The sequence below is a fragment of the Stenella coeruleoalba genome (assembly GCF_951394435.1).
Source record: "Stenella coeruleoalba genome assembly, chromosome: 11".
NCBI lineage: Eukaryota > Metazoa > Chordata > Mammalia > Artiodactyla > Delphinidae > Stenella > Stenella coeruleoalba.
The window spans coordinates 38,026,890-38,048,137 of NC_137157.1; the positions used below are offsets into that span (position 1 = coordinate 38,026,890).

The 21,248-nt window shown below is 35.2% G+C and overlaps 2 protein-coding genes across 2 annotated transcripts in view; one reads left to right on the forward strand and one right to left on the reverse strand.

Moving 5' to 3' along the window:
- The window catches only part of LIN7A (lin-7 homolog A, crumbs cell polarity complex component), a 390,131-nt gene that overhangs the window by 325,553 nt on the left and 43,330 nt on the right, over nucleotides 1-21,248 (forward strand). The window lies entirely within an intron of this gene.
- The window catches only part of PTPRQ (protein tyrosine phosphatase receptor type Q), a gene marked incomplete at its 5' end in the record, with an annotated part of 196,504 nt that continues 185,907 nt past the window's right edge, over nucleotides 10,652-21,248 (reverse strand). Inside the window, 4 exon segments of the mRNA XM_079936915.1 lie at nucleotides 10,652-11,271; nucleotides 11,523-11,646; nucleotides 17,629-17,764; nucleotides 21,096-21,244. Of these exon segments, the coding sequence (XP_079793041.1) occupies nucleotides 11,234-11,271; nucleotides 11,523-11,646; nucleotides 17,629-17,764; nucleotides 21,096-21,244 (447 nt within the window). The 3' untranslated portion in view covers nucleotides 10,652-11,233.

Genomic DNA, 21,248 nt, shown 5'->3' on the forward strand with positions numbered 1-21,248 from the left:
TATTTAAAGCACATATGTATTTTTCATGCAGTTACCATTTATTTACTACTGTTAAGCCGCAGTGAAGGAGTGATATAGAGATAGGTACATATGTGTATGTGTATCTCTGTTTATCTATATCTATCTTCAGGAAATGAGGGGTTATTGAACCCTGCCTGAGTCTCTCTACTTTGTGTCTGTCCCTGAGGAAGGGAGATGCCTCTGAATCTAGCTGGACAGTAGGACCCTGCTCCCTGATGACCCACTTCCCTACCTCCGGCTTTTCTTGGATCTGAGTAGTGCCAGTTCCTGGATTCTCTTTAGCCTTGCTCCACCTGCCTGTTATGATATGCTACCTCCTACCAGTCCACCCTCGTGTGTCCTGCTAGCCTGGTTTGCCACCTGTTGCTCGTTACTGTCTTCTCTGGCCCTGGTGTCCGCCTCCATGCCTGTACACATTGGCAGCTGAATACAGACCTGCCTCTGCATGGCCAGAAACTGTCTCACCTCGTGGAATATTTTGTTCCAAGTTTCTTCTGGAACTGCCTCTCCCTACCTTTCTAGTCTAATTAGTTTTGATGAGGTCTTTAAAAGAATATATTAAATCCATACCTGTCTCCTTAAGGAGTAAATATAATGTAATTTAAAAAGAAAAATACGTTTTCTTAAAGAGGACTTTGGTTATAATATTCCAGTGGCCATTGAAATATATTGAATTTCTATAAATGGTCCCCAAATTTTATGTTTTGAAGGCCTATGTGCTTTTAAGAGGAAGGTGTGTGTGTGTGTGTGTGTGTGTGTGTGTGTGTGTGTGTGTGCATGCATGTGTTTGTGTGTGCATAATATAAGGATATAAACCATTAGCTTTGCTGTTTACAAACTGCTGTGAACTGGGAAATCATGTTTGTTGAAGTGTCTATAATGTAAGACAAAAAATACTGTTGATGAACTGTTTTTTAATATGTTGCCCAAATATACAGTATTCCTTTTTGTCACCTTCAGTTGTTCAGAGGTTTTTCGCATACTGTTAAGATCTCAGTTTCATTCTGGATAACTGATGATCCTGAACAAATGACAGATTACTGTCTGCCCATTTTCCCTGCTCCCCCACTTTCATTTATCTTTGATCCAGTAGTGTTTGTTTGCTCCTTGATTGAAAAGATATTTTAGCAAGTGTGGATTGGTAGGAAAATACACTGTTGCATAGACAACATTAGTTTACCTCTTCTAAGGGAAACTTTCCAATTGCACATATTAGTTCAAGTTTATCTCATATAGAAGATGTTATGCTAAATGCAACGAGGTTAAAATCATGAGAAAAACTTAGTCCTTGTTCACAAGCAGCTGACAATCTAGTAAGCGGGGAATGCCAGCGGAGGATAAGAACTATTGAGGAGAATGTAGGAGCTAAAGTGTGGTACTGGGAATGTGTACAGTGTGTTTTAGTAGGCAGCAAGTACTCTAGTTTGGCTGGAAAATTGGAGTAAGACTGTGGGAAAGGCATTTTACGAGTTTAACTCGATAGGCAATGAAGGGCTACCGAACGGATCAGTAAAATGATCAGAGCTGTGAGCTAAGGAGATAAGTCTGGCAATGAGTTCCAGAGAATCGGAAAAACAAACAATACATTTTGGTTTGGATCAAATATATATTGGAGGAGGCAGTAAATTACAGAAAGACTATCAAACTAGATACCTGAATTCAAAGGCTGTCACTACCACTGGCTGACTATGTGACATGAATGATTTGCATAAAAGGGCCTATTTTAGATGCTATCAGGAAACTTCCGTTCTTGAGGATGGGAGTAATTAGAGTTCACGTGTATGTTCTACGTCCAAGTAGGTGAGATCAAAGATAATATTTATCTGATGGTCTCTGGGTAATACAATGGCATATGGTGGCTGATGCTGGAGACTTTGAAATCAGATTTCCGGTTTCAGCTCTAGCTCTTTCACCTACTTGATATGTAACCTTGGGCAGGTTATTTAACCCGTTTTTTGTTTTTTTGTTTTTGTTTTCTCATCTGTAAAAGGCAAATCACAGCACCTACTTCCAAGAATTGTTAGGAGATTAATTAATATTTGTAAAATCCTTAGAAGAGTGCCTGGGACATAGTAATGATTCAATAAAGAAAGCTATTAGTAATCACAATAAATAAAATTATGTCTATTTCATGTAAATTTTTCATATCACAGTTGTAAGTGTATTCTTTTTTTTTTAAACATCTTTATTGGAGTATAATTGCTTTACAATGGTGTGTTAGTTTCTGCTTTATAACAAAGTGAATCAGCTATACGTATACATATATCCCCATATCCCCTCTGTCTTGCGTCTCCCTCCCGCCCTCCCTATCCCACCTCTCTAGGTGGTCACAAAGCACTGAGCTGATCTCCCTGTGCTGTGCAGCTGCTTCCCACTAGCTGTTTTACATTTGGTAGTGTATATATGTCCATGCCACTCTCTCACTTCGTCCCAGCTGACCCTTCCCCCTCCCCGTGTCCTCAAGTCCATTCTCTACGTCTGCGTCTTTATTCCTGTCTTGCCCCTAGGTTCTTCATAACCATTTTTTTTTAAAGATTCCATATATATGTGTTAGCATACGGTATTTGTTTTTCTCTTTCTGACTGACTTCACTCTGTATGACAGACTCTGGGTCCATCCACCTCACTACAAATAACTCAAATTTGTTTCTCTTTATGGCTGAGTAATATTCCATTGTATATATGTGCCACATCTTCTTTATCCATTCATCTGTCGATGGACACTTAGGTTGCTTCCATGTCCTGGCTATTGTAAATAGAGCTGCAATGAACATTGGGGTACATGACTCTTTTTGAATTATGGTTTTCTCAGGGTATATACCCAGTAGTGGGATTCCTGGGTCATATGGTAGTTCTATTTTTAGATTTTTAAGGAACCTCCATACTGTTCTCCATAGTGGCTGTATCAATTTACATTCTCACCAACAGTGCAAGAGGGTTCCCTTTTCTCCACACCCTCTCCAGATTTATTGTTTGTAGATTTTTTTGATGATGGCCATTCTGACTGATGTGAGGTGATACCTCATGGTAGTTTTGATTTGCATTTCTCTAATGATTAGTGATGTTGAGCATTCTTTCATGTGTTGGCAATCTGTATATCTTCTTGGGGGAAATGTCTATTTAGGTCTTCTGCCCATTTTTGGATTGGGTTGTTTGTTTTTTTGATATTGAGCTGCATGAGCTGCTTGTAAATTTTGGAGATTAATCCTTTGTCCAGACACTATATAATTTTTAGAGGAAAACATAGGCAGAACACTCTATGACACAAATCACAGCAAGATCCTTTTTGACCCACTTTCTAGAAAAATGGAAATAAAAACAAAAATAAACCAATGGGACCTAATGAAACTTAAAAGCTTTTGCACAGCAAAGGAAACCATAAACGACAAAAAGACAACTCTCAGAATGGGAGAAAATATTTGCAAATGAAGCAACTGTAAGTGTATTCTTTAAAACATAAATAAATAAAAACTCTGATGTAACAGCCCAGGGAGTAGATGTTGATCCTGTTAGCATGCACCAGCTTTATGAATGTGGTGCCTTCAAATTGAGGAAGCTCTGTTTTCTAGTACGAGAGCACAGCAAGTGAATTCATCATATCTTCCATGGCGGTTCACCTGGTTATAAATACTAAGTGAATAAGGACTTAGTGAATTCTGCGGAAAGCACTTGCAGCATGTCAAGTTTTATTTTTAATGTTTAAGACACCGATTTTAGAGCTTTGGGAATGGAGTAAATAAATAACAAAGTAAGTAAATATTTCTCTCCATATTGCCCTCATTCAGGCAGGAGAGCAAAATACTTTGATAGATCCATGAAAATAGTCCATAAACATTTAAGTCATTGTTATAAATTATTAAAGTTTAAATTGTGCTTTTAAAATTATGAAATATTGCAAACACAAAACTTTAGAGAATAATATAGTTTTTACTCATTTAATTTTAACAAATCTGTGTTGCCACATATGCTTTAAACTTTAAAACAAAATTTACAAATGCGTTTGAAACTCTTGTGGATCCTCGTGATTTCCTGGCAATCCGTCTTCTCCCTGCATTCCTCCCACATCAGAGGAAGCCATGATTCTGATGCCAGTACGTACATTACCATTTATGATTTTATGTATGTACTATAGTGAATGAATCCATAAAAATATGTACTACTTGTATTTTAAAAACACAAATAGCATTCTGTAAATACTTAACTATTTTTTCATTATTCTATTTTTAATCAACTTTATTGAATTATAATTTACATGGAAAAAATGCATTCACTGTATGTACACAACTTAAAGCATTTTGACAAATGAATATACCTGTATAAATAACACTCCATTCAAGATACAGAACACTTTCCTCACCCCCCTGAAGTTGCCTTTTGTCCATTGCAGTTGATTCCCCACATATATACCGCACTCCAGGTAAACACTGATTTGATCTTCATCACTCTAGATTAGTTTGACCCGCTCTAGAACTACATCTGAATCGATTCTTACAGTATGCATTCCCTTGTATCTGTCTTCTTTCACTCAGTATAATGTTTTTGAAGATTTTCCCTGTTCTCATGTGTATCAATAGTTCATTTTATTTTATTGTCAAAAAATACCACAACTTACTTGTTCATTCCTGCTGATGGGTATTTGGACTCTTTCCATTTTTGGCCATTATGAATAAAACTACTAAGAGCACTATTAATACAAGTCCTTTTCTGGAAATATATTTTAATTTCTCTTGGATAAATGACTAGGAGTGGTAATGCTGGGTAATATGGCAATAGGGTATTATCTTTTTTTTTTTTTTTTTTTTTTTTTGCGGTACATGGGCCTCTCACTGTTGTGGCCTCTCCCGTTGTGGAGCACAGGCTCCGGACCTGTAGGCTTAGCGGCCATGGCTCACTGGCCCAGCTGCTCCACGGCATGTGGGATCCTCCCGGACCGGGGCAGGAACCCATGTCCCCTGCATCGGCAGGCAGACTCAACCACTGCGCCACCAGGGAAGCCCCCTACCGTATGTTTTTTTAATGACAAAAATCTATATTTTAAAAATATTTTTATGTCCAGACCAGAACAACAAAACAAACAACTCCCAGTTAGTTAGTTGATGACATGCTATAACAAACATAATTAATACTAATAATAAAAAGGGATAAATATGGACAAGTGAAATACATAGAAACCTGTAACAGTTAATAAACTTTTCCCAAATACAACTTCTAGCATGTTTACAAAAGAAATTAATTTGATTCATTTTCTAAGCTTCCCAAAGGCTAAAGACAAATCCATTTAATGAATTATTTTCTATATGCCTATCAGTATAAACAGGGTACGATGAGTAGTCAGTAACAGTGCTGAAGGATAAGTGGGGCATGTGGGTTTCGGTTCTCCTATAATCCCCATCAGCTGCCGTCCCCAAGACCCTGCCCCCACCCAGAGGTTTATAATGTAGGAAAAGAGAATGTCTGCTTTGCTAATATAGTTCAAGGCCATGTCTAACCAGATCACTGCCACTAAGATCCTTCCAGGCAGAAATTCTAGAGCTGATAACTGCTTGAAGTTTTAGATATCTTACCAGGTTTTGTACCATGCACATTCTTTCACTTCTCAGTTCAGCTACTAATCCATGTATATCCACATATCCATATATATCCATATATCCATATATATGCTTTATGCATATATATCCACAAAATCATGATCATTTACATGTTGTGTTAAGTGGTCCAGAGCAATAAAAACTCCTGTTGCGGAGCACAGGCTCCGGACCCGCAGGCTCAGCGGCCATGGCTCACGGGCCCAGCCGCTCCGTGGCATGTGGGATCTTCCTGGACCGGGGCACGAACCCGTGTCCCCTGCATCGGCAGGTGGACTCTCAACCACTGCGCCACCAGGGAAGCCCGGGTATTATCTTTATAAGAAACTACCAAACTGTTTTCCAAAGTGATTGTACCATATACCATGCAGTTCCAGCTGCTCAGATTCCATGGTGGGATGACTTGATATTACCAGTCATTTTAACTTTAATCATTCTATTAGTATGGTTACTTCATTCTGATTTTTATTTGCATTTTCTTGATGACTAATGATGTTGAGTACCTTTTCATGTATTGGCCATTTATATGTGTGTGTGTGTGTGTGTGTGTGTGTGTGGGTGTATTATTCTGTAAATATATATGTATTCTGGATACCATTCCCAGGACTTGAATCTTGTCACATTTATTGTGAATATTTTCTCCCATTCTCTTCAGCCTGTGGCTTGACTTTTCATTTTCTTAATAGTGTCTTTTAAAGAGAAGAATGTTATAATTTTGGCGAAGTACAATATGTCAGTTTTTTTCTTTTATATTTTATTTCTTTATATTCTGAGGCATCTTTGCCTGTCCCAAAGTCGTGAGGATTTTCATACTTTTTTTCTATAAGCTTTATAGTTTTAGCTTTTACATTTAGATCTGTGTTGCATTTCAAGTTAATTTTTGTATTTGTCATATGGGCTAGAAATGAAGGTTCATGTTTTTCCAAATGGGCATTCAGTTGTTCCAACACTGTTTATTGGAAAGACTATCTTTTCCCCATTGAATTACATTGTCACCTTTGTTGAAAACTAATTGACCAACTGTGTGAGAATTTATTTTTTTACTTTCTATTTTTTATTTTAATGGAAATGCCATAGATGCGTAGTATAAGTCATTCAACTGTGTTCTATTTGAAGGTTGTTTTGGCTATTCTAGATCCTTTGCATCATTTCTATATAAATTGTAAAAACAAGTTTATTGATTTCTAGAAAAAAAGCCTTATGGGATTAAGATTGATATTCCATTTAATCCGTACATCAGTATGAGAATTGACTTCTCAGCAACATTGAGATTTGAGCTCATGGATATGCATTTAAAAGAATTTACTTAAGTCTTCTTTAATTCTTCTCATCAGTATTGTTTTTAGTGTATGAGTCTTGCATATACTTTGTTAAATTTACTCTAAGCATTTCATGTTTATGGATGCTGTTGTTAATGGTATTTTTAATTGCAGTTTCCAGTTCATTGATTAATATGTAGAGATAAAATTGATTGTATCTTGATCTTATATCCTGTAACCTTTTTAAAGCTATTTATTATACCTAGTGGCTTTTTCTCTTTTGTAGCTTTTTCAGGAATTTCCTCATACATAATTATACTCTCTACTCATACAGACAGTTTTTCTTTTCATTTACAAACCTTCCTTTTCTTTCTTTCTTTTTTTTTTGCCTTATTGTAATGGCTAGAAACGCCAGTACAGTGTTGAATATAAGTTGTGAAAGTGGGCGTTTTTCTTGCTCTTAGGATGAAGGCCTTTAATATTTCACCATGGTATTAGCTCTAGTTCTTTTGTATTTGCCCTTAATCAGGTTTAGGAGGTAATTTGAGCACTTTAAATATGTCGTTCCATTGTCAGTTGGCTTGCATTGTTTCTGAATTGAAGCCAGCATATTTTCTTATATTTGAACACCTCAATAGGTCTCTATTTTCTTTGTTGCCTTTAAAATTTTTATCTTTATCATTGGCTTTCAGTAACTTGATTATGATATGCAGCTTCCATCTTTACTAAATGTGGTCTCTGGCACATCTGTTAAGCTTTCATTATATTTATCTGTAATATGGGACACTGCAGATCTTAGAGGATTTTGTAAGGATTAATCAGGATGATGGGGGTAAAAGTATTCTGAAAAGTTTATAAGTTACTAAAATGACTTCTCAATCTAATACTTTCAGTAAAAATTAATTTAAGCTTGTGATTCTAAAGAAACATAATCTTATTAACAAGGGAGAATAATGCTTTTCATCACCTTCTATTAAGTTAGTTTTATTTTCAAATGACTGTATTGTGGACAGTGATTTCGTATGTCCATTTGAAACACCTGAAATGGAAATTTTCTTGATTTGTTTTCTAAATCACAATTTTTTATTTGTTTATCTATTCACTTTAGTCCAAACATTCCTTGAGAATGCTCTTAATCATTCATGAAAAACAAAGTATCAGTGGTTTTATTTAGCAGAAATCAGTATATCTGCCATAATTTTCTCTTTAACGTTTGCATGTGAAACAGACATACAAACATGGAATTAATATCACAAATACAATACAGTCTTATAATGGGGTGCATTATCTTACTGATAAACATTACATACTGTCCAACCTGGGTAAAAAATTATCTTAACTTTGTAGAGTTCTTTGTACTTTGAAACACCTTCATATGTGTGATCTAATCTGTTCCTCAGAACATCTTCATGAACTGATGGGTATATGAGTTTTGATTCCAAATGGAAGCTCTGTGCATATTCATGATGTCATTTACCATGAAATATTACTTGTGCTAAGAAGGCAAGCTGTTTTGTCAAGATTATGCTTTATGAACTTTTTTATCCCACATTTTCACTTTTTAATATCATTCAGTTGAGAATTTCAGATCCTTTTGTGTTACTGGCATCATCAAAAACTTTACTGTGAGTTTTCTAAAAGTTGAACTACAAAAGTGGACCTATCACAGTAATGTCATGGACGTGTAGAGTAGTTTGCTGAACTAAAATTTCATTTTTAAAATCTAGTGTTTGGTACCAGATGTGAAGAGTGAATCACCATCTCCTTTATGAAGAGCGAAAGGTTTAATTAGCTTTTTCAAAAGTCGTATCACACATTTCACCTATAAAGTGAAAGAAGAAAATTCTGTGTTTTAAAGCAGGATGAAAGTAGAGGTGATACCCACAGCTGCTCTCGTTTCTGGCAAACCATTCTGAGAGGCTCCAGTTTCATTTGGTTCAGATAAAACACATGTTGCTCATTTATTGTACATATGCTTCAAAGTATTTTGACAAATCTAATCTAAAAATGTTACAGATGTTCCTCATTATTTTAATTTGCACTTAGTAGCCACCTATAAAAATTTGGCTGTGAACTAGCATTTTCACAATATAATTAAGAGAAAATTTAGTTAACATTAATATGTGTTTCAGTTCCATTTCAGTTACAGTTTTGTGGTATAGCTAGTGAGCTATACACATTTAACAGGTGCTTTGTTATGTTTTTGATAATGAAGACAAATCTTTTTTAACATGTTTCAAATAATTTCAGATGGAAATAAAATTATTCTGATCCTGTCTTTTAGAGATTTGCTATTCAGTGTATGGCCCGAGCTCAGGCAGCAATATTATTACTTGAGTACTTTCTAGAAATGAAGAATCTTAGGTGCTCTCCTGGACCTACTGAAGCAGAATCTGCATTTTACCACAATCTGCAGATGATCTGTATACACATTATAGATTGATAAGCACTCTTTTAGAGGAGGCCTTATATTAAAACTTTTTTTATATGCACACACATGCATATACACACGGGTCAACTCTATTCTGTACTCTCTGTTTTATATAGATATTATAGAAAATGGACTGGCTTGTGGATTGAAGGATTTATTTTCTTACCATTTAATACATTTAAAAGTAGACTCACCAGTACTTTCCACAGGCTGTTATCTGTCTTCCATGAATACAAAAACCCACATTAATAAGTACTGGCTTACCACTCATTTTCAATGACTGACACGTGAAGCAAACTGAAGACCTTGTCACTCAAACTTGAATCTTTTAGCGTTTTCATCATTTCTTATTGTTTTCTGTGACTTTCTATAGAGTAAACTTTTTGGTTGGAACATTAATGGATTGTATTTATTTACACACCCTTGCCATAAAAAACAGAAAGCAGGATTGCTTGTAAGACTAAAGGATTTAATTTCTTGCCTAATAAATTCGATTTTAAAATTACTATCTTTGGATACCTTGGGAAATTATTATATCTTAATTATTTATACCACATTATATTACTGTATTGTACTTATACTTCATTATGTTAAGATAATTATTAATTATATCTTAATATGTGATACAAAATCAAATTTATGTTTATAAGGACCTCTGAAATCATGCTGCAGAGTGACTCAGTTCCTTAAAATTCAATTTTATTGGCCATCACTTTTTCTATATGTATATTCCAGCAGAAATAAGTATAAGATATGATTCTTACCATAAAAGAAATAAAATAATTAATACTATTTTATGACCCTTAATTGAAATCTATGACAAAATAATTTCATATAGTTCAAAACTTACTTTGTACATTGTTACTGTCTAACAAAAAGGAGGGTGAATTATTTGCTTTTAAAAAAAGTCTCTAATTTGCTACAGTCTGGTTAATTTCTTTGTGTTCAGTTCCACCTAATACACTCCTCAATAATCAACCTTGGGAAATGAAATAAAGACCGTTTTATGTAATCTATTCAGAAGTCTCTGGTTGGCACCACAGCAGCACATCATTGGTTTATGACCTTGTAACACATCACATTTTTATTACTGTTTTCATGCATTTCTGCTGAAGAAACCCTTCAAAATTGTTATTAGGTTGCATACATATCTAATGGACAAATACTGATACATTTAACTATGTATTCAAATATACAATATAGTGGTACAGCTTGTTCCTGAAAATGTACAAATGCAGACAGGCTACAAAAGTACTCGACAACTTCACATGAGCAATTGCACTGTTTAATTTTTCCTTTTGTTTTTCAAACTAAAGATTACAATGCAATTGAAATAGCCCTAAGTGTAGCCGAAGAGCTACTGTGTGTTGTATAAAGGCTAAGTAATCCCAGCAGTGTCAGGGGGTTACTGTTCAGCTGTTCGAGATCATGAGATGATATCTCAGCACTCATAAAATAGGGGATTCAAAACACAGGGGCATACATGGAAGTACAGATCATTATGACAGTCCTGGAAGTTATCCACGAGAAAAGTCAACACCCTGGAGGCCAAAATAACACTACTGAATCAACATTTACAACTTTTGTTCAAGATCAAATCCAATATGTAGGGAAAATTCACATTGAAACATTAACGTAAATATAATAATAATTTTATATTTGGCTCATTCCCAAAATATAGAAGGCTTCAAAAATCTCTGGGATATCTCTTCTTAAACATTTTACATGTATAATATTTATTCTGTACAAAACAGATAACTATCCTGAATTAGCTATTTCCTAGAACTATTCATAAAATGTCAATCCATTTAGTAAGGCACAGTAAGGGAAGCGTAGAGTTTTATTTAAGGTTGCACATTTCAATTCAGAAGAGTAAGGGGGTATTTTGGCCCCTGGGATTTGAAAATGTCTTCCAGTTGTAATCTTTGGTCTGAATATTTACATGGTGGTTTCTTCCCATTCAAGCTCAACATCACCTATAACATAAAGTAACATGTCACAAGAGAGAATTGAAGTTAACAGTTCAAAAGATTTAAATGTTTCATGACAAAAATACAGTGAACCTGGAAAGGCTATTATCCTAACTTGGATTAGAGAGAAATTAAAGAATTGATATGTGTGCCAGCCAAGCTTCTAAAACATTTTCAACATACGGTTATTATTAAATTAATGCTTCTGCTATAGGTGGTAAACTAGTAGTAAATTGATATACATTGCCTCTGTTTACCTTCCATGGTGTCCAAAGAGTCCATCTTTTGAAGTGCTGAATAGTTAACAAAACAGATGGGCTGATTACTTCCTTTACTTGATAAGAGATCCAGAACGCACTGATGTAAAAAGATATACTGTGCCTAGACACCAAAGAAAGGATGGTTAAATAAATGGACGGGGTAGGGATTTTCTTATACGGGGGCGGGGGGGGCTATACTTTTACAGTGAAAAGTAATATTGAACTCAACAAATGTTAAATAGCTAAGTTAGAGGCACAGAATTTACCATGAATATAAATGATTTTTTATCATTTCAGACATAAGATTTGCTAAATTCCTGTGGCTTTTTGTAGTTTCCAGTTTTTAAAAATACTTGTCATTAAATACTAAGTGTTCATATGTTCTTTCTTTCTGTAATTTTAAAAAGTAGCAAATTATTTAAATTTGTTTATAAGTTTCCTTTTTCCTGTTAGGCATAATTGAGTAATTTTTCTTATAAATATTTTTCTTGTTAGAATGGCTGCTGGAATGCAGATACTAAATTTACTTTCAAAAGCTCTGACTGAGCATATCTACACACCATCAGCATATTTAAAATATTTAACAATTCTGTTAATCACCCAACATTTGGCCTACTTAATGTCAAGGATCTGGTCTCTATTTGTAAATGTAAGGCAGGACTCCGAACATTTCATCTAAAGTTAGGATGAAATTCAATACCATCTGGGTTCTTTAAGTTTATTCAATATAATTCAGTAACCTGTTAGCATTTCTGGGTTTGGACTTTCCCAAAGGTAGTTATGGTTACAGTCATAGAAAAGCACCCTCATTTTTACATAGGGAAGGTACCTGAAGTTAAAGGAATATAACCAAATGTTTAAGATTCACACACACACACACACACACACAAACACACATACTGACAACTGATTTAAGTAGAATGTTCTCTAAAGTGACCATCTTAAGAAATTATATTCATATCTATTGCTACTATACCTCAAAACCTTTTTGGAACTTCACTATTGAAACTGTCTCTAGAGATTGTTGGCCATTATTAGGAATACCTATTTCTTCGTGGATTACAAAATGTTTCCACACACATCTCATCACTGTCAGTTCTATGAGGACAGAACTCTGTCATATTCACTGCTCTATTCCCATTGTGTGTAATAGTGCCTGGAATGTGGTAGTTGCGTAATGAATGTTGACTTAGCCTCATTTAATTCTCACAGTTAGCAGATCTTTACCATTTCAGGACAGACTTGATTTGGAGAACATTCAGAAGTCATTAGGGATCAAGTTTGTGAGGTGGATGATCAAGTTACATAATTCAGTTTTGGTAAGAAATGAAGGATTGTTATAAGGTAATAAAAATTCTATTGAAACTGCTGTTAAATTTCTTCTCAGGGTAATTTCAAATGAGTATTTTAAAATATGCACTGCACAATGAATAACATTATTGACAGAAATATATTGACATGGTATAATTTCTTTGAAAACAACAGTCATTTAAGTTTATGAGTTCTGGTATTTAAAAAAAAAACACATTTGAATTTGAAGTCACATTTGATATGTGAAACTTCTAACTGTCCCAATCTCATCTTTCTCCACTGGAAAGAATGATGGGTGTAAACTCTGCCAGCAGGGCAGGCTGAGCTCCACAGGGCAGTACTACATTTTCCAAGATCCCTCTGCCGTGGTGTGTTATTGCCAAAGAGGCAGTGAAGAGTTCAGTTCCAGTTTCTACCCTAGATAGTCCTGTTACCTTAATAATTAAACTTTTCTGATGTTCAGTTTCCTCATCTGGGGGATCAGGAAAGCTATGTTGTGAGATTTAAGGCCAGCCATGTATATATGTTGGTGGCAAAAAATTAGGCACCAAAAATATATTATTCTTTTTTCTTCTACCTCAGGAGTTCACATCAGTCTATTTTCAAGAGAACCAGAGCAGGAAAGGGATTCATCCAGATTAATCCTTTTTTCAGGCAGGAATAGTAGCTCAGGATATTACCTCACTGCAGAGTATTCTCTCAGAAAGCTCTTTCACATCTCCTGGGGCTGCTATGAACTGTGTTTTGGTAGACAGTGAAAGAACTTTAGGTTCTCTCCAGGGTCTGGGCCCTCTGGTGTCTTTTAGTGGTGATATATTGCTGAGGTTCCCACCTCCCCACCCCTGGCCATGGCCACTGTGTATGTGCTGAGACACCATTCTTCACAGAAATTGGAATCATTCCCAAGTGCAAGAGAAGAAACTAAGAAACCACTCTTGTGCAAGGCAATGCTGGTTTATAAGGACTGGAGCCAAGGTGTGGTCATTTTCCTTTTTTTCATCACAGAGAAAAGACAGTAAAGAGCATAGCTTCTGGGAACAAAGTCCGGTGAAAGAGAGCTTTGGAGTACCACATTTTAAGCGAGGATCTGAGAATTGTGATTTATATCGTTTACAAAATGGAGGCTAATTATTTAGTAAACATGGATGTATTTTAATTTTATAACCTCTATGGAAGGGCTACCTATACTTTTTTTTTTTATAAATTTACTTATTCATTTATTTAATTTTTTGCTACATTGGGTCTTTGCTGCTGCACAGGGGCTTTCTCTAGTTGCAGTGAGTGGGGGCTATTCTTTGTTGCGGGGCGCAGGCTTCTCATTGTGGTGGCTTCTCTTGTTGCAGAGCACAGGCTCTAGGCGCGCGGGCTTCAGTAGTTGTGGCACACGGGCTTCAGTAGTTGTGGCTCGCGGGCTCTAGAGCACAGGCTCAGTAGTTGTGGCACACGGGCTTAGTTGCTCCGCGGCATGTGGGATCTTCCCGGACCAGGGCTCGAACCCGTGTCCCCTGCATTGGCAGGCGGATTCTTAACCACTGCGCCACCAGGGAAGCCCTATACTTTTCTTGAATATCGATGAAGATGTACTTATTTCAGACATGCCAACTAATATTCATGACTTCTACCTATTGATTCAGTAAGTGTTTATCAGGATTTTAACGAACTGCCACCTTTTTATCGTAAAAAGCGATCGGCACAACTATATTGTCAGACCTTTACTGCACGCTGGGCGTTGACTGCATGCTTGGTGCTTTAGATATCTTCTCTTATTTAATACTTACAATAGACTTGTGAAAAGTGTAACACAGCTATTTTACAAAAGAGAAATAACTCAGAGAGGTTCATTACACAAAGTCACAAAGCCAGCAATTAGCAGGACTGGAATCTGAACTCAATTCTCTGACACCAAAATTCAGGCTCTTTTCATTCCCCTACCCAACCTGCAACATTTTCCTCTGGCTGGTTATTCCAGCATAATGTATGAAGTTTATAGCATATACTGAATACTAAATTGTGTGCAATTATTCACAGGCATGCTTGAACACACTCTTTACAAAGTTTGGTTCCACAAAATTGTAGAGCATGACAAAATTCGACTTCTATAATTTGAAGACCGAATCTAGTCTCTACAAGGAAATATCCCAATCATTTGCACCCTCTAACCTATCCTAGAGAGCCAACCAATCTCGATCAGTGCCAAGAACATTGATCACCAGTGCACATGTGTACACCCAGGGACATGGGAGGAAAATGTTAGCTATTTATTCTTGTTCTCAACTAAAAATAATTTGGTTTTAATAATCATTAATGGTCGTATTGATCTTGAAGCCCTTAAAAGATCTTTGGATAACAACCAGCTACATAATTGGTGGGGCCCACTACAAAATGAAAATACGAGTTTCCTTCCTCAAAAATTATTAAAGATTTTCAAAACAGTGTCAGCAAACATTAAATCAAGTGCAAGGCCCTTTTGAGCGTGGGGACCCGTGAGACTGCATCGGCTACATACCCATGAAGCCAAGCCTGGCCACAAGCTGAAGTCCATTTCTGAAGTTTCCTAAGGGAAGAGTGATACTTCACTCATGTGCTCCCTTTCAGCATATAAGGGAATGCACATGGATTACAGTACCTAGTTTTACCTAGCCATCACATAATTGAAGTGGCTTAAAAAGATTCCTACAAAGAGACTGTGGATTAAAGATAAGATCTGTCAGGCAAGCACCAATGAATGACAATAAAATGGCAGTGCTGACACTTTTCATGCTCCTAGAATAACCGTCTTAGAGCCATGCTGTGAGGTGAAAGCAACAACAGTGTAATCAGATCTGACAAAAAGCTAGATCACTTTTTTAAAAAATTACAAAGAATTTAAAACATGCATTTAAAACCACTATTGAAACAATTATTTTCTGCTAAGTATTTATCTTTTGAAAATACCTTATGATAATATGAAGCCACCAGTATTAGCAAGGTTGTCAGAATTGCTTATTTGACCTTTATCTCATGTTTTTCAATTTCTTGTGTACGCTTTATAATTTACATAATTGCACAATCTGCATTTTAAGAATAAATATATACGTATTGGAGTTGAATGCTCAAACATTTCTCCTGAAAGGGATGTGTGTTCCTAAAAGTTTGGATGTCTCTGGTCTAGAGCAGCATCTTCCTAAGAACATTAATGTTCCATGACATCATGGCATTATAGGTTTGGGGGTCAAAAAGTGTTCAAGGATTTCATAGTCATATAAGTCTGGGAAATGTCCACAAGGGCTCTGTATTTATAATTGTCAATGCACATTAGCATAGAGGCTGTAATTCTAAGAAATTCTTTCTCAAACTTATTTTAGCAAAGAGCCTGTTTTCTCACACCTTTAATGACTGTAAAGCCACTTGTGTTTTCTAGTAGGTACCCTGGAAAATACCGTTACAGAAGAACTGTATATTTATTATGAGAAAAATCTCTCTGTAGCATAAAAATATCAATCCAAAGATATGACAGGAACATCCTATGTATTATAGTTAGACAGATTTGGGTTTGAATTTTAGCTCTGACCTTTGAATATCACTGAATTCTTGAACATCTGCTTCCCTATTTGTAAAGCAGAGACCATAATACCTAGTCTGTTGATTAGTTTCATTGGCCCTGCCTTACAAATAAAGAATTAAATAAGATAATACATGTAAAGGATCTAGTATAATACTTGGAACCTACTAGACACTCAACAGGGTTTTTAGTTTCATTACCATTATACTGTATAATTTTTTAATTTTTTTTACTTTTATTTTTTGCGGCACGCGGGCCTCCCACTGTTGTGGCCTCTCCCGTTGCGGAGCACAGGCTCTGGACCCGCAGGCTCAGCGGCTATGGCTTACGGGCCCAGCTGCTCCGCGGCATGTGGGATCCTCCCGGACCGGGGCACGAACCCGTGTCCCCTGCATCGGCAGGCGGACTCAACCACTGTGCCACCAGGGAAGCCCCCTACTGTATGATTTTTTTAATGACAAAAATCTATATTTTAAAATATTTATATATAAATATATAAAAATATATTTATATATATTATAATTATATTATATTATATAATTATATTATATAATTATTATAATATATAATATAATTATTAATTATATAATATAATTATTAATTATATAATATAATATATAAATAATATAATATATAATAATATAATTATATTATATATAATTATAATATTATATATTTATATATTTTTATAATTTATATATAAAATATATAAAAAATCTATATTTTAAAAATATTTTTACGTCCAAACCAGAACAAAACAAACAACTCCCAGTTAGTTGGTTGATGACATGCTATAACAAACATTATTAGTACTAATAATAAAAAGGGATAAATATGGACAAGTGAAATACATAGAAACCTGTAACAGTTAATAAACTTTTCCCAAATACAACTTCTAGCATGTTTACAAAAGAAATTAATTTGATTCATTTTCTAAGCTTCCCAAAGGCTAAAGACAAATCCATTTAATGAATTATTTTCTATATGCCTATCAGTATAAACAGGGTAGGATGAGTAGTCAGTAACAGTGCTGAAGGATAAGTGGGGCATGTGGGTTTCGGTTCTCCTATAATCCCCATCAGCTGCCGTCCCCAAGACCCTGCCCCCACCCAGAGGTTTATAATGTAGGAAAAGAGAATGTCTGCTTTGCTAATATAGTTCAAGGCCATGTCTAACCAGATCACTGCCACTAAGATCCTTCCAGGCAGAAATTCTAGAGCTGATAACTGCTTGAAGTTTTAGATATCTTACCAGGTTTTGTACCATGCACATTCTTTCACTTCTCAGTTCAGCTACTAATCCATATATATCCACAAAATCATGATCATTTACATGTTGTGTTAAGTGGTCTAGAGCAATAAAAACTCCAGTTCTTCCAACTCCAGCACTGCAGGAAGAGTGAAATTACATGCAAATTATTCAGCAAAAAGCCTGTTTATGTTGATTGTGATGAAGGAAATAAACTATGATAGCAATAAATTATAAATAGTTTCTTTTCTTATTGAAGGTAGATTTTCTTTGGAGTTTCTTTGGATTTATATTGTTCCCAAGACTGTTTAGACAGAGCAAGATGATTATCGTTAAATACTCTGTCAAATATTTGAGTTTTTTTTTTTAACCAGTTGGACTTTCCCTGTTCTTTCATAATATTTTAAGGGTTGCAGTTGGAGAAGTATGGGGAAGATTTTTAAAAGTCATTGAAAATTCTTAACCCCAGAGACTTTTTATTGAATATATTTTTGGTTACCAATAGGAATGCTAAACATGAAAAATGTCAACTGTAATATTTAGCCCATATAGTACTTCCTCTGCATCACATTGATAGATTCTCATGTGTTCTTTTCACCTTCCCTAGAATTTTCTTTTCCTTCCTATAGATAATAAAATTGGAAAGCTATTTCCTTTTAAGAAATTAGTTTAATACTGAAGGACAGGTATGTGCTCCATATAAACTGTTAATTGATAAACCTGACAGGATTTTTTCAGAAATTCCAATTAGAAAGACAAGACTCCTAGGTACTTAAATGGTTAATATAGGAAGTAAATCTGGAAAAAAAAAAAAACATTTGAAAGGTCACCTAATCTTAAATGTCATTTTGAACATCACGAAACTGCCATCTTTGTAGGTGAAAAATATTCTAATGTCGACAATACCTATGATTCAACCTAAGAAATAGCATTACAACATAAATCTGATCACTACAACACAGACACGTATATGCCCAAACAGAGTAATCAGTCATTACATCATTCAATATATTTTGAGTGTCAGACACTGTCCTAGGCATCTGCGGTACAGCAGTGAACATTACCAAGTCCCTGAACTTATGGAGCTTATATTCTAGAGGACGGAGAATGGTAGTCCACACAACAAAGAAACATGCATAGGATATACCCAGCCGCAGTAAGTGCTATGGAGAAAGATAAATTAGGTTAAGGAGATAAAAGGTGATAGGGTAGGACAGGGTCATTAGAGAAAGGTTCTCTGACAATGTGATATTTGAAAAGAAACTTGAGTAGGGTTAGGGAGTGCACCACCTGGGTACCTGGGAGAGGAGCATTCCGGCCTGAGGGCGCAGGAAGAGAACAGATCTGAGTGGGAGAGTGTTCTGTGTGTTCAAAGAAAAGCAAGGAGACCAGGGTGGGGAGAGTGTGTGAAGAGGTGATGGGGGGCAGGGATCAGAGTATTTGCTGTTGGGTTGGATGTGGAATGTAAGAGGAAGCAGAGAGTTGAAGATGAGTCTAGGGTTTCTGTATAAAGCAGAGTGGACTGCTGTTTACCAAGATGGGGATGAGAAGGAGGGAGTTTGGAGACTGATCTAAGTGTTCTGTTTTGGACACATCAAATTTTCAGAATGTTGTGGTTAAACTGGAAGTTAAATGTGTAAGTCTAAAGTTGAGGTGAGAAGTTGGGGTTGGAGGTAATCATTTAGTAGACAGTTTTAAAATGATATTTTAAAATGATTATTAATATAAGCATACTTTTTCTCTGGTCTCTTTTATGTATTTAAATCACAAAGGAGGAGACTACTCTTTTTGAGGCTACAAGAGAGATGGTACTTTTCTTTTTTAATGGATTTTTAAATCCACTGTTTTAATCCAGTGGCAGTGTATATGTAAAATATGGAGAAGCTGAAGGAAGCTTACTATCCGTTTTAATCATCAATGATGCCAGTTTAAAATCAATCACTGACTTTATAAGCAAACTGTTATTCTATTTATACTATATACTGATCTGTTAAAAATTTTATATATATGGAGGGGATATGGAATTGGGAGGGTAAGAATGAGGCTTTTACTTTTAATTCTATATGCTTTTTAAATGTAAAAAAGATATCTCATAATGAGCAATCATTTGTGTATTACTCTTACAATTTAAAAATCTAAAATATTCCTGGAAGATGTAGACTCATTTAAATTACATGCTGAGTTTTTTCCTCTAAAAAAAAAGTTTAAAAATTGGATGGATTAATATTTTCTTACATATTTAACCACATTAATTATAGTATATTCCCATTAGAATAATTATCCATCAATTAATTTCTGGAATTATTATAATTAATAATAATGGGTTAAAAGATATTGTTACTTAAATTTTTTTATTGTAGCAAAAGATACATAACATAAAATTTACCATTTTAACCATATTTAAGTGCACAATTCAGTGGCATTAAGCACATTCAGTCTTGTGCAGCCAACACCACTATCTGTTTCCAGAATATTTTCATCATCCCAAACAGAAGCTATGTACCCGTTAAACAGTAACTCTCCATTTCTCTCTCTCCCAAGTCCCTAGTAACCACAATTCCAGTTTCTTGTCTCTATGAATTTACCTCTTGTAAGTATCTCATATAAGTGGAATCATAAAACAGTATATTATCACCCACTTTTTCTTTAATTTACAAACTACAACTGTTGACGAAACTCATGTTGAGACTGACTTAGATATATCATGTTAGAAATCATAAATCATATCAATATGTCCAGAACTCTGAATTCTAAACAACTGTGAGTTTTATTTCTTTTTGCGGGGGAGTATTGGTATTTCAGTGCTATAAAATACCAGTGAAAATAAAGAGGGGAAAAATCTTCATTTATGGTCACATTCTATTTATCATGTTCAAAAAGCTAGGTCAAAGAAAGATATTTGAATAGTTTGTAAAAACTCTGAATCATGCTTGGGTTGGTCACTTAATTTGATCTTTATTTTAAAGTTCATTTTCTTTATTCTTTGTAAGTCAAATCTAGAAACTTGCTTTTGCAAAAAAGTTTAAATTAGTATATTAGACTAATACCAGTTGAAATAATGAAGGATCAGATGTTTATTCGTAAAAATAAAAAAATCCTACATACCCACACTCATCCATTTGATGTGTAGCCACATCAAAAATGGGCTACAATTTTTTTGTTTTTAATTTGAAGGCCTTCGAGAGGTATAATCCAGTCAAGATTTCAGGAAAATTCCTGTACCAGGGTATATATTTCCCTTGCTTTTAGACATAGTCATTACTCATTTTATCTCTGCCATCTAACCTTTTATAAAACTACATCTTGATTTGTTATAACCAGTAAAATAACTGAAAACTAAAAGGTGGATTGAATCTACATTAACATTCTGCCAGAAAATCAATGGTGTCGTGATAATAAAAAGGTCACGCTGAGTTTCAGTACCATTCCTAGTGTTTCTAGTGTTCAGAGGTTCTAAAAATCTCTCTTACCTGCAGTGAACAACCATAGGTGTGGTGTCATGTGCTCTGCTTGCTCGAACCAACTTCACAAAGTGAACTAGAGGCGCACTGTTTTCAGGAACCCCATGCTCAGGCCAAGCAGTAAAGTTACACTGTCTAATGGTCATGCAATCCCCATGCTAG